The sequence below is a fragment of the Neoarius graeffei genome, chromosome 19, assembly GCF_027579695.1.
Source record: "Neoarius graeffei isolate fNeoGra1 chromosome 19, fNeoGra1.pri, whole genome shotgun sequence".
In the NCBI taxonomy this organism is placed as follows: domain Eukaryota; kingdom Metazoa; phylum Chordata; class Actinopteri; order Siluriformes; family Ariidae; genus Neoarius; species Neoarius graeffei.
This window is the reverse complement of record NC_083587.1, coordinates 59,225,457-59,240,401: the sequence shown is the minus strand read 5'-3', so window position 1 is coordinate 59,240,401 and position 14,945 is coordinate 59,225,457. Positions and strand designations below refer to the sequence as shown.

Below are 14,945 nucleotides of genomic sequence, written 5' to 3'. Positions count from 1 at the left end.
CCTTAATGGGATCCCCCGTCGCACCTCTCCCAGAGTGCAGCACACTACAATTTCCCAATGATCTTGAATAAATTACCCAGCATTCCCCACTGAAGTGGAACAGCATATAAAAAAAGGAACCCCGAGACCTCAAATGGTTGACATTTGAAATTAGAAAAGGCACCAACCACTTGCTCGCTCGCTCGTTTGCTCATTCTCTCTCTCTCTCACACACACACACACACACACACACACATACACACACTCACTCTTTCTCTCTCTCTCTCTCTCTCTCTCTCAGTTATCCATTATGTCCTGACTAATGTCCAGTCTATAATATTCGAAACGTTAATGTTCTTGTCAAGGCGGCCATGTTGTTTACCTGCCTGCAGGTTATGAGACAGGTGGGCTGAAGGATTAGTGCTGTAGTGTGTAGTGTGTCGGCAGCAGGCGTGAACAGTAGCACGCAGTGGTTTAGCGGTGAAGTGAATACACACAGGGAGAACTGGACTGGTGCCACACACACGCTCTGAATGCTAAAAGCCTCACATGCTGCTAGCAGCGCTAACTCACCCACAGGTTGTCCTGTAATTGTTTTTTAATTTTTTTTTTTTACATCATCACATCTTATTTAAACTTTCTTTTCTTCCCACCCCCGTTTTCCCCACAGTTGCTACATGCCACAATACACAATCCTCCTTTGTCTTCTTTTCCTACAAGTTATGACATGGAAAAATCCCCAAAACTGTAATTCATGAACGGTATCACGCATCCACATACAATCCGTCTGTCTCTGTTTGATCACAAAACAATAAAGGCTTCCCGAATCAACATGTCGGCAACTTCATATCAATATTAGTGTCCCCTGCTGCCGATTTTCTGAATCGAGCTGAAAAGATCGTCTACTCCGCTGGCGCCGCCATGATTGAAAATCACGTGTTTGCATTCCTGCACGCTGATCGAACGGCGTTTGTATACGAAGTCTGTTTTACCTACAGACTTTGTATACTACTTGTTTAATTTCCAACCCTTCCATACCATGACACGGTGTATTGTTGTGAGCCGTTAGTCCTGTTTTTGTTACTCATTTTGACAGTTCACATTTAAAACATTGGTGCGTGGTTTCCTGCAGACGAATTCAACGTCACTCACTTTTCATCCAATTAGCACGCAGCAACACATCATGTGATTTCCAAAATGGCAGCACTGGCAGAGTAGACTTGCCCTGTGTCTGAAATCACTCACTTCTCACTATATAGTGAGTTCGCTATTTTGTAATGCTGTCCGAATGTATAGTGAAAATTCAATCAATCAAAGTCCTTCCCACGCCATGTGGTGCATAGGGCGGCGCCGATCCCCGTTTCCGTAGCCCTCGGCCTCTTGCCTGTTACATAGCTAGGATTATGGTGGGTGGCGGGTCCTCTGGTAACCACGAGAGTTTGCCTCCCCACTCGCATCTGTATTGCAGCGTGCCTTGCCAGACGGCAGTAGGTACCATTTTTATGATGGTCTTTGGTATGACCCGACCATGAGTAGAACTCGCGATCTCCTGATCGAGAGGCAGACACGCTAACCACTAGGCCAACTCTCTGTATATAGTGACAATTATTACACCCTATATAGTGTACTTGACAGCGAGTTGGCCTAGTGGTTAGCATGTCCGCCTCTCGACTGGGAGATCATAAAAATGGTACCTACTACCATCTGGCAAGGCACACTGCAATACAGATGCGAGTGGGGAAGTCAAACTCTCGCGGTTATCAGAGGACTAGCTGTATAGGCGAGAGGCCGAGGGCTATAGAAGCAGAGGTCGGCGCTGCACCCATATGCCTTAAAGAGTTAGTTAGTACTGGGCAGTGATGCCACTAACGCGCTACTTAGTAACGCGTTACTGTAGTCGGACTACTTTTTTTCAGTAACCAGTAGTATAACGCAGTGCTATTTCCAAACCAGTAGTCAGATTTAAGTTACTTATCTAATACACTGTGCGTTACTATTTTTGCGTTTCAGGGCGACGTAGGTTATTTATTTATTTATTTATTTATTTTTTGGCGACCTGGGTTATGTGACACGTTTCCTATGAGGTTACGTCGTCATCTCTCCGCGCACGAGACAGATGTAAACAATGGAGGGAGAGAGGTACGCCTTTTGCACCTGGAAATACAGACATTATTTTGATTTTATTTCAGCTAAGGATGGCAACATAAAGGTTCATTGTACACTCTGTGCTGGCGACAAAGTCTTGTCTGCCTTCAAGAATACAACATCAAACGTAAGATGTTCAATATAGGCCCATAAAATGTTCATTCATGTAGATAACTGCCATTAGATTCCGCAAAGTTAAATGAAGTCAAGACTATTTTATTTTATTTTTATAAGAAGAAGTATTTATGTTAAACAAAGTCAAGAAAGACTATTTTATTTTTATAAGAAGTTTTTATTTTAAGTAAAGTCAAGAAAGACTGTCTTTATTTTTTTATAAAAACATGTAGGCCTATTTCTTTCAGGAAATAGTTTTCAAATATCAGTGTAATTTTTGATGTTCCGGTTAAAATGAATGTCAATAAAGTGAGTATTGGCAAAACTGGTAGTCATTTTTATGTTATGGGAATGTGGGGGTCATTCGCTGCTAAAAGTAATTAATAAAGTAACTTGTAATCTAATTTAGTTACTTTTGAAAGCAAGTAGTCAGTAACTTAACTAAGTTTCTTTTTAAAGAAGTAGTCAGTAGTCAGATTACTGTTTCAAAGTAACTATGGCAACACTGGTACTGGGACAGGAGATTGGCTGCGAAGACATGATTCTGGCATGAAAGGGGCTTTGACTTTCACTCATAGTATCCCACAATGCATCATGAAAAGTAGTGTACAACCAATGGTCACTAACCAAGCAATATATAGACCCCTTTCACTGACGTCACCCGAAACCGGAAGTAAACAGACCCTGCGCCATTTTGGAAGACCAACAAACTTGTGATAAGGGGATAATAACGGCAGCGGTATGTGAACCCACGAGAATAAAGTGGAGTGGCAAACGACTTAAACAAACAAATCTGAGCTGTTTTATTTATGATTTATTGGCCCAACAGTAGACTTGAAAGAAACCTGTGTGAGACTTGGCAAAAAACTGTGGATATAATGGATAAGTCTGTGCATGATCTGCGGACACTTTGAGGTAAGCAAACGCAAGAAATTCAGATTTAAAACATGCTAAATTGGCCCCAAGTTGATAACTGTATGAGGAGCAAGCCTCCCAGACTTCTACAATTTAATAATGATAATAATTTAGGATGGTTTGGGGCTTGCTCGCTGCTGCCAGGTTGGTTGTTGAGTAGCCTGACTGTTTTTTTTTCTTGCGTGTGGTATCATTGTTGACGCGAGGTTGTTTTTTGAACATGCCAATGTGGACACGATTTACCCTGATGAATTATGACTTCAGACGCGATGCGTGTGTGGAGGTGTGGAGTCCGCGTGATATGTGCGTAAGATAGGCTTCTCATGTGTTTGGAGATCCGCGCTCCGAGACAAGCGCAAGCACACACACCCCCAAGGGAAAAAAAGGGGCCCCCCGAAAATATCGGCATAGTTCGAACACTGAGTGTAGGCACTGGGTGTAAACAACAAATAGTTTACAATGTCTGGGTAGCAAACAGATGGCAGAATTGGTGTCCGGTCCTCCTTATGTTTCCATTCTCCCTTGCCGCGAGTCTTATCATATGGGTCAAACCCATCAATCACAGCCAGTTTCTCCACATACCGTGCCCTTTCTGCAGCTGGTAATGTACTCACATAACCCGAATTATCAGCCATCGTGTCACTTTACTCTCGCTCCTACTTTGTTTTATATTGTGAGTGCATGTACTTGGTCTTCCAATATGGCGCCTAACAAAATCTCGCGGCGCGGTGACGTCATGTGAAAGGGGTCTATACCATCATGTATTGCGACTGCGCTGAAAAAAAAGTGTGTTGGAGTGAATGGACGGAGGAAGAAACACGTTATAAATGGACATTCAAGGCCAATTAAAAATAGTCAGAGAATAGAAAATAATCTAAACTAGAATAAGCCCGATAAAATGCAAGAATAAAAGTTAGAGTGCAGAGCGAGGAATTAATCAAAAGCCTCAAATTTGATTTAATTAAAGGCAGCGGCAAAGAAGAAAGAAAGGATTCAGCCTTGATTTAAAAGAGCTGAAAGATGCAGCAGACACAAAGTACTTTGTATTGATTAATGTGGGAAATACGCTCGGTATAATATGGATTTATCACAAAAATACATGCATGTATTTATTATTTTGAATGAAAAACCACCAGCCAACTGATCTGGCATGTTTTAATTGTGCAACAGTAATAACGTAAATAACGGCGTGACGGAGTAGTGTCCGAAAGTGTTTTTTCATTTTTATCAATGAGCTCACTATATAGGGCGGCACGGTGGTGTAGTGGTTAGCGCTGTCGCCTCACAGCAAGAAGGTCCGGGTTCGAGCCCTGGGGCCGGCGAGGGCCTTTCTGTTTGGAGTTTGCATGTTCTCCCCGTGTTCGCGTGGGTTTCCTCCGGGTGCTCCGGTTTCCCCCACAGTCCAAAGACATGCAGGTTAGGTTAACTGGTGACTCTAAATTGACCGTAGGTGTGAATGTGAGTGTGAATGGTTGTCTGTGTCTATGTGTCAGCCCTGTGATGACCTGGCGACTTGTCCAGGGTGTACCCCACCTTTCGCCCGTAGTCAGCTAGGACAGGCTCCAGCTTGCCTGCGACCCTGTAGAACAGGATAAAGCGGCTAGAGATAATGAGATGAGATGAGCTCACTATATAGTCCTCTATATAGTAATTCCCTGTAGTGAGTGGGGAGTAGTGAATGAGTGAGTGATTTCGAACACAGCATTGAAATTTTCTTCTTAGTTGAAAAAAAATGACTGTTTAGATCAGACTTGAATTGAATAACATGTTGGGCCGAGTAATCTTTATTGATTCATGATCAAAATAAGGTTGGTAGACTGGCCGTGGAACTGGGAGTTTATGAAATACAGGATTTCTAACGCAGGAACCCTTATCAAAAAGACGTATACTTCAAGTTTGTTTTATTAAGTATACTTAAGTAAAGTTAAAGTATATTTCCTTAAGTATACTTTTGTGTACCAGGTATACTGATATCAATGTACTTACAGTATACTTGTAAGTAAACTAATCTAATACTTCTTGGGACTAAATCGGCCCACTTTTAGTTTATAAAAAGTATACTTTAAGTCTAATAGAAGTAAACTCTGAGTATACAACTAGCATTTTTTTATTTTGTACTGCAAGAATACCACAAGTAAACTTATATACTAATAGTTTACTAGTTCTATACTGGTCGTCCACTCTTGAGTTTACAAAAGCATACTTCATAGTGTACTGGAAATATACTATGAGTTTACTTGTTTTATACTTCTAGTCCACTTTTTAGTTTACTAAAATATACTTTGTCGTATACTGGAAATATACTATTGGTTTACTCGTTACACACTTCTAATCCACTTTTTAGTTTATAAAAATATACTTTATAGCATATTGGAAATATACTATTAGTTACTGGTTATATACATCTCGTCCACTTTTTAGTTTTGAAGTATACTGCAATTACCCTTCTAGGTATACTATTAGTTTTCGAGCCCTAACCCTTACCTCATGCACACTACCAGTAGACAACTTAAGTGTTTTGTACCTTAAGGTACAATGAAGTTATAAAGGTAAGAATTCACAAAATGACAACAGATACTCAGGATTAAGAACATATTCATTTTCTTTTAAAATCACCATTTAAAGCAACACTGTACGAAATGCCAAAGTACAAAAACATGGCAATGATGACTGAAATTGACATCCAAGCTCTAAAGAAAAACAAATAAATAAAAACAATTAATTATCCCAGGGCGGCATGGTGGTGTAGTGGTTAGCGCTGTCGCCTCACAGCAAGAAGGTCCTGGGTTCGAGCCCCGGGGCCGGCGAGGGCCTTTCTGTGTGGAGTTTGCATGTTCTCCCCGTGTCCGCGTGGGTTTCCTCCGGGTGCTCCGGTTTCCCCCACAGTCCAAAGACATGCAGGTTAGGTTAACTGGTGACTCTAAATTGACCGTAGGTGTGAATGTGAGTGTGAATGGTTGTCTGTGTCTATGTGTCAGCCCTGTGATGACCTGGCGACTTGTCCAGGGTGTACCCCGCCTTTCGCCCGTAGTCAGCTGGGATAGGCTCCAGCTTGCCTCCGACCCTGTAGAAGGATGGAGCGGCTAGAGATAATGAGATGAGAATTAATTATCCCACTCAGGAGGAAAAAAAAAACCTTATATGGAACCACAGACATACCTAAGAGTCAACAATGCTGAAGCACAACTACAGAGCAAGTACACTTAAACATCTCATTATCTCTAGCTGCTTTATCCTGTTCTATCCCAGCTGACTACAGGCGAAAGGTGGGGTACACCCTGGACAAGTCGCCAGGTCATCACAAGGCTGACACATAGACACAGACAACCATTCACACTCACATTCACACCTACGGTCAATTTAGAGTCACCAGTTAACCTAACCTGCATGTCTTTGGACTGTGGGGGAAACCGGAGCACCCGGAGGAAACTCACGCAGACACGGGGAGAACATGCAAACTCCGCACAGAAAGGCCCTCGCCGGCCACGGGGCTCGAACCCGGACCTTCTTGCTGTGAGGCGACAGCGCTAACCACTACACCACCGTGCCGCCCCAAAATGAAAGCATGCTTTCTTATTTTTAGTTTAAAAGAAGTATACTAGAAACACACTTGAATAAACTTCTTTTTTGTAAGGGAACCCCTAGCTTTGGGATTTTTCCGTGTCATAACTTGTAGGAAAAGAAGACCGAGGAGGATTGTGTATTGTGGCATGTAGCGACTGTGGTTTTCCCCTCTTATACTTTTATTTCAAATCTTTTCCTCCTCTTCTCTCATCTCAGATTTGAAACATTTCTATTGTTATTTCTTTTCTCTTGCATGGTGTTATTTTGTTGAACAATCTATCTACCTTCTTTTATCATTACGTCTTTGTTTCTCTACTTTTCATTCCGTCTGTTCTTTCTTTTCTTTTCATTTCTGTTTTTCTCAGATAGTCTTCTCATCTCCAACACTTTGTTTCTCTTTCGTGTTTTCATTCTCTCGTTCTCTTCTTTCCTTTTCATTTCCTTACCGTTGCTTCTTAATTTTCTTACTAGTAATCGATGAGAATGATTCATACCTAGAAGAACTTTCATTTTCTTTTCCTCTTATCTTATACTTTTCTGTTTCTTTTCTTTTTTTTCCTGTTCTCTCTGTGGTCTTACTCTTCTCATCTCTTCTCTCCGTCAGTCGTATAAATACATAGATTTTGGGAGGTTTTGTCCTTTGTTTTTTCTGTTCCCTCTTCTCTCAGTGTCATTTAGAGAATGTGAGCAATGCCTTGCTGTGTTTCATATCTACTCTCCTTTTTTTTCTTTTTTTTCTTTTTTGCAGATTTTTCCCCTTTGGCTGCTGCTGATGAGAGTGACTGTCTCCACGGTGACGGATGCTGGCGATAAACAGGACAGCTTGGCCACAAACAATCAAAGGATGACAAACCTTCACCCTCCTCGTTCTCCATTTTCCCGTCCTCTGTTTCTCTCAGGCATGCACATTTACACTCCAACATCTCCACCCCCTTTCTCTCCCTCCCTCCCTCCCTCCTTCTTTCTCTGAATGCATCTCTCCTGTCACCCATCTACTGCACATTTTTCATGCATGAAGGAGCACATGTGCTTCAGGTGTCAAGGCCTGAGAGGAGTGAACATGTGTGTACTTCTGTATGGAAGTTAAATGAGTGTGGTGGTCACCAGAATATCAATGTAAAGTGTGTACACTGCTCTTCCTAAAGAGAAAAATATGCACCCTCGGGGGAAATAGGAGCATGAAACGTATGATCATATATATTAAAGTACGAGATTCTTTCATGTTCGCATGCCTGATTCATCCCAGTCGTCTTAGGACTGTGTGTAAAATGGTCGTGTGTGAGGAATGTGCAGCTCAGACTCCTGCTGTGCCTATAAAGTCAGAGAGATTCCTGGGATTTAGTGAGTTCAACTTCCCCCAAGTTTCAGCAAAGAGAACAAGAAATGTTTTAGCACTTTAGGCAACAGAAAGTGTGGACATTAAAAAATAATCCAGGCTGCCCAGACGGAAAGGATAATGTAGTAAATGTCATGCAGAGTTGTGAGATACAGGTGAAGCACATCTGTACCATGACCAACTATACTGCAGCAAAACAAAACAGACACATAAACTCATATTAGTTAATGTAGCATACTCTAAGAAAAGTCTATAAGACCTTTAAAGATCTTCCTCTAAAGTCACACCTCCTTTAGTGTGACTGACAGGCAAAAAGACCACACCTCTTTCAATGTGACTGACAGGCACAGAGGCCACACCACCTTCAGTGTGACTGACAGGCATAAGGGCCACACCGCCTTCAGTGTGACTGACAGGCATAAAGGCCACACCGCCTTCAGTATGACTGACAGGCATAAAGGCCACACCGCCTTCAGTGTGACTGACAGGCATAAAGGCCACACCGCCTTCAGTGTGACTGACAGGCATAAATGCCACACTGCCTTCAGTGTGACTGACAGGCAAAAAGACCACACCTCCTTCAGTGTGACTGACAGGCGTAAAGACCACACATCTTTCAATGTGACTGACAGGCACAGAGGCCACACCACCTTCAGTGTGACTGACAGGCATAAAGGCCACAACGCCTTCAGTGTGACTGACAGGCATAAATGCCACACCACCTTCAGTGTGACTGACAGGCATAAATGCCACACCACCTTCAGTGTGACTGACAGGCATAAATGTCACACCGCCTTCAGTGTGACTGACAGTCATAAAGGCCACACCGCCTTCAGTGTGACTGACAGGCATAAAGGCCACATCTCCTTCAGTGTGACTGACAGGCATAAATGCCACACCTCCTTCAGTGTGACTGACAGGCATAAAGGCCACACCGCCTTCAGTGTGACTGACAGACATAAAGGCTACACCGCCTTCAGTGTGACTGACAGGCATAAAGGCCACACCGCCTTCAGTGTGACTGACAGACATAAAGGCTACACCTCCTTTAGTGTGACTGACAGGCAAAAAGACCACACCTCTTTCAATGTGACTGACAGGCACAGAGGCCACACCACCTTCAGTGTGACTGACAGGCATAAAGGCCACACCGCCTTCAGTGTGACTGACAGGCATAAATGCCACACCGCCTTCAGTATGACTGACAGGCATAAAGGCCACACTGCCTTCAGTATGACTGACAGGCATAAAGGCCACACCGCCTTCAGTGTGACTGACAGGCATAAAGGCCACACCGCCTTCAGTGTGACTGACAGGCATAAATGCCACACCGCCTTCAGTGTGACTGACAGGCAAAAAGACCACACCTCCTTCAGTGTGACTGACAGGCATAAAGACCACACAACTTTCAATGTGACTGACAGGCACAGAGGCCACACCACCTTCAGTGTGACTGACAGGCATAAAGGCCACAACGCCTTCAGTGTGACTGACAGGCATAAATGCCACACCGCCTTCAGTGTGACTGACAGGCATAAATGCCACAACACCTTCAGTGTGACTGACAGGCATAAATGTCACACCGCCTTCAGTGTGACTGACAGTCATAAAGGCCACACCGCCTTCAGTGTGACTGACAGGCATAAAGGCCACATCTCCTTCAGTGTGACTGACAGGCATAAATGCCACACCTCCTTCAGTGTGACTGACAGGCATAAAGGCCACACCGCCTTCAGTGTGACTGACAGACATAAAGGCTACACCGCCTTCAGTGTGACTGACAGGCATAAAGGCCACACCGCCTTCAGTGTGACTGACAGGCATAAATGCCACACTGCCTTCAGTGTGACTGACAGGCATAAAGGACACACCTCCTTCAGTGTGACTGACAGGCATAAATGCCACACCTCCTTCAGTGTGACTGACAGGCATAAAGGCCACACCGCCTTCAGTGTGACTGACAGGCATAAAGGCTACACCGCCTTCAGTGTGACTGACAGGCATAAAGGCCACACCGCCTTCAGTGTGACTGACAGGCATAAATGCCACACTGCCTTCAGTGTGACTGACAGGCATAAATGCCACACTGCCTTCAGTGTGACTGACAGGCATAAAGGACACACCTCCTTCAGTGTGACTGACAGGCACAGAGGCCCCACTTCCTTCGGTGTGACTGACAGGCATAGAGGCTCCACCATCTTCAGTGTGACTGACAGGCACAGAGGCCACACCTCCTTTAGTGTGACTGACAGGCATAAAAGTCATACCTCTTTCAGTGTGACTGACAGGCATAAAGGCCACATTGTCTTCATGGACACTGACAGTCACTGAGGCCATACCTTCTTCAGTGTGACTGACAGGCATAAAGGCCCCACCTCCTTCAATGTGACTGACAGGCACAGAGGCCACACCTCCTTCACTGTGATTGATAGGCATAAAGGCCACACCTCCCTTATTGTGACTAATATGTACATAGGCTGTACCTGCTTCACCAGGACTAACAGACATAAAGGCTATACTTCCTTCATTGGGAGGGCCAGGCACAGAAGCCACACCTCCTTAATAGGCACTGAAAAGCACAGAGGCCACACCTCCTTCATGGTCACTGACAAGCACAGAGGCCAAACTTTCATGTTGGAATAATGGGAAGTTTTCTTGTCATTTTGAAGCCTTCATGATATGAATATGGCATGAGGCCACATTTTCTTTCGTGGGACTGACAGGCATGAAGGCCACTCCTCTTTGCTGGGACTGACAGGCATGAAGGCCACCAATATTGATATAATAGTGAGCAAATGGAAGTGACATTGTATATCTAATGGTCTTGTTATTAATACTAGTGTTGTTGGCCTTCATTTGTTTGTGTTTTATAATTGTTACCACCTTAGAATTGCTTCAGCAGTACTGTAATTGAAAACGATGAAAGCAATGAAGCAGACTTTAATGGGAGAGAGTGAAAGAGAGAAGCTGTAAAACATAGACTGAAGCTTAGGCATAGGCGCCTCTCCACCTTTCCTCGGGGGAATTGCTGTCTGTTCTCAGAGATCAAGACAAGCTCCTGAAGCCTCATGTGTTGCGCTCTCTCTCTCTCTCTCTCTCACTCACACACACACACACACACACACACACACACAAATTGTAAATGGACTTGAGATTGTTTCTATTGTTTCAATGTAGGAACATTAACTATCAGCCTTTTGAGCAGTTCAACAAAGGCTTTTTTTCTGGCAGTTTGGTTACAAAGTCTCGACGTTAGGACTTCTGTCATTTTTGCCTTTTGGGTATTTCTATGAGGTTTGTGCACCTTTGTTGTGGACTGGGTGTCTGTTTGCCTGTTAGGCACTTTTGTGAAGCCTGTTTTACTTTTGGAACCTTCTGTGAGAACTGCTTGACTTTTGGGCACTTTTGTGAATACTGTTTGCCTTTTAGGAACTTCTGGGGTACTTCTTGCCTCCTGGGCATCTGTACAAATCTGGCTTACCTTCTGGGCATTAAAAATGATCATGCTGCAGGATTCCATGTAAACAAACTATATAGCTACAGCAAGCAGTGTAAAGAGGAACAAGAACCATTAGCTAATATTGTACTTTCAATTAGACAATGGTTTGTGATCAATTTATTTTCTGCAAAATGATATTTTCCTATTCTACAGGCTTGACCTTGTGTCTGGTTATGGATGTGGAACACCGACGGCAGCCACTAATGCTCCATTACTGAAGCAACCCCCTCGATGCAAATAGAAACATAATAATACCCTCACAACAAACACACACACAGCGAAAAAGCTTAGTTACTGACAGCTGTGTGGGAGTTCAGGCCAGTGACTTGACTTTCACTGTGCCTGTCTAGCTGGATACACTCCACTTCTGGACACACACACCACACTCACACACACATGGGACTCCAGGCTGCAGCCAGCAGGCCTGAGAGCAGGGGGTGGATGTGACATTGAGTAGTGACTGCTGCTTGCCAGAGGATTAGAGACCTGTTCTTCAGCGTTTTCATAAACTCTCTCTCTCTATCACAACTCATCACGGACGCTGCCATGTACAATGTACTGGAGGCGCGAGGTCTAATAGAAAGTGCTATAGTTTTAAAATAACTTTCTTCTGCTTTGTTGCAGAATTATGATGACACTCTTTAGCTTTTTAACCTTCATCCTACCAAGTGGGGTCCATCTGGACCCCGCACCTATATGTTTGTTTGCCATTTTAAAAATATGTGACATACTGCCTCACCGTTTTATGAATTTGTCGGAATTTATGTCTTAATTAAAACACTAAAGCACCGGAAGATCAGCTTTTTGCATTGTGAAGGTATAATTAATTTGTTACTGGGGTCCAACCGGACCCCAGAGTAAAGTTTATCTGTCTTTCATTTTATAATTGAATAGCACACTGAAAGTTAACTTCTTTTATTTCTTTTATGTTCCATAATGAAACTACCAAGCCATTCCTTCTTGGGGTCCGTGTGGACCCCACTGCTGCAATAAGCACAGGCTGCAAAACAAAAGCCCTAAATTATTTTACAATTACTTTTTTGTTTTAAATTCTGTAAGAAAAGACCTAAGTTGTAATCCAGAATGTTTTACAGCTGCATGAGCTGCAAAAATCATGTATATAATGCCAATTTTTTTTGTGGCGCTATAATTTGCTACATGTATGCTAGTTATTGCAATATTATTGCAATGTTATTGCATTTATAATACATCATTGATATTCAGCCATAGTGGATTTTGTTCTTCAATAAAGTTATGTCTGTTTGCTGCATTGAATTGGTTCTTACTGCATTGATTTCAAGGTATTCCCTCCTGGGGTCCATACGGACCCCGCCTGGTAGTTTGTGTATGTAAAATTGGCTGGTAGGATGAAGGTTAAGTGTGTTCTTTATGCCTTGGGCCCTTTAGTGTATTGCTGTTATTAATACAAGATGTTCTGAACAAAACTTATCTGGTGATTTTGTCTTTATAAGCTTTAATTTTAAAGAAAAGTATTGGGGTCCAAACGGACCCCACATGGTAAGATTAAGGTGTAAAATAGCATGGTAGGATGAGGGTTAAACCCTTTCCAACACTAAGGTCTGGAGAAATATTGGCCGTTTGGTTAACAATGAGGTTTAGCAAATTTTTGGGTATATTTTCTTACGATCCTTTGGGTTGGTTTTTTTTCCTGGCTTTCAAACCATTTCTTCGTGTATGAATCAGAATTATAAATATGCTTATTCAGCCTTTTACACCCCCTTCCCCCCCACACTCCCACATATTGTCAATTGAGGGAACTTCTTTCCCACTCACCCATCCTCTTCCTCCATTCTTTCCTCAATTTTGTGAGGAATGCCTACCTTTTCAGTAGTTTGGTTAGAAGCGCTCTCTTTTTGGAAGTTAAGTGAGGGCATTTGGACAGTTTGTTGGACAGATGATGTCTCGCTCGTAGGGAGTCCTACCTGTCGGTTTGCCTACCTTTCGGGCACTTTGCTGAGCACTGCACGATAAAGCTGTCGCTGGACGCTGGCGAGCTCCGGGCCACACGGGTGGACGAAGGGATGGACAGCTATGAGGACAAAGCCCTGCTGGTATAGATCCTGTAGCTGGGATGGCAGCTCCCGTACCGAGGACAGGCACAGGGTCGACGTCACATCTGCCAGAGGACACAGAGAGCAAGACAGACATGAGACAACTTTACTTTGATTGGTCAGACTCGACCATGATAGTTGCTGGTGTGACCCACACAGTCAGGGATGAAGGCTAATTGGCTGCATTCCAATTCAGAGAGTACTTTCTTTCCTTCATGACTTTAAAGTCAGAAAATCACAGCTGCTTGGATCAATAAACTGTCGCGACATTCAACGTTCAATCGTCAACATTTTTCTGTTTAAGATTCTCATTCATGATTCTCCTTACATTTAAATTTACACAAACTCAGGAGGCTATGAACTTTTTTTTTCCAACTAACTAGATTTTCACCAACACCACATTTGTTCCCTAAATGCTCCTGTGAATGATTTACAAATACATTCATTTGTATCCAGTGTGATAAATTGGGCTGGTAGTCTTTGGTACTGTGCTACAAGCCATGAATCATCTCATCTCATCTCATCTCATTATCTCTAGCCGCTTTATCCTTCTACAGGGTCGCAGGCAAGCTGGAGCCTATCCCAGCTGACTACGGGCGAAAGGCGGGGTACACCCTGGACAAGTCGCCAGGTCATCACAGGGCTGACACACAGACACAGACAACCATTCACGCTCACATTCACACCTACGGTCAATTTAGAGTCACCAGTTAACCTAACCTGCATGTCTTTGGACTGTGGGGGAAACCGGAGTACCCGGAGGAAACCCACGTGGACACGGGGAGAACATGCAAACTCCGCACAGAAAGGCCCTCGCCGGCCACGGGGCTCGAACCCGGACCTTCTTGCTGTGAGGCGACAGCGCTAACCACTACACCACCGTGCTGCCCAGCTATGAATCAACTATATTAAAATCAATAAAAATAAAACCTGTGATTTACACGACAGAATGATTCCACCTCGTCATTTCAAAGAGTCCTTTAAGGAGAACCAATTCATTTTTGTGAATGACACTTGAGTAATTAAGCATGGTGTCTAAATATATGCGTTCTTCATACTTGGAAGTGTAGCTGTTGAATTATTTATGAATTATTGATGCTCCTTCAATAGTGAGAAGTATAACACTGCGTTTTTTTTTCCCCTTCAAATTGTAATCAGGGAGCTCAGGAGAGTCGAACACAGCTATTTTTATTCTTACTGTGAAGCTTGCACTGCACTGTTCATGCTTGATGCAACAGGGAAAGAAATATGAATTGTTTTAGCTATTAGAGGCATGCTGGTGGCTTTCTAACCATTCCTATGATTTAATGGGCTTGGATGA

The 14,945-nt window shown here is 43.3% G+C and overlaps 1 protein-coding gene across 3 annotated transcripts in view; it reads right to left on the bottom strand.

Moving 5' to 3' along the window:
• The window catches only part of LOC132867447 (raftlin-like), a 240,865-nt gene that overhangs the window by 125,569 nt on the left and 100,351 nt on the right, over window positions 1-14,945 (bottom strand). For all 3 annotated transcript variants that reach the window (XM_060900364.1, XM_060900366.1, XM_060900365.1), the window contains exon 3: window positions 13,512-13,689. In XM_060900364.1, the coding sequence (XP_060756347.1) occupies window positions 13,512-13,689 (178 nt within the window). The remainder of the gene's footprint in view (window positions 1-13,511; window positions 13,690-14,945) is intronic.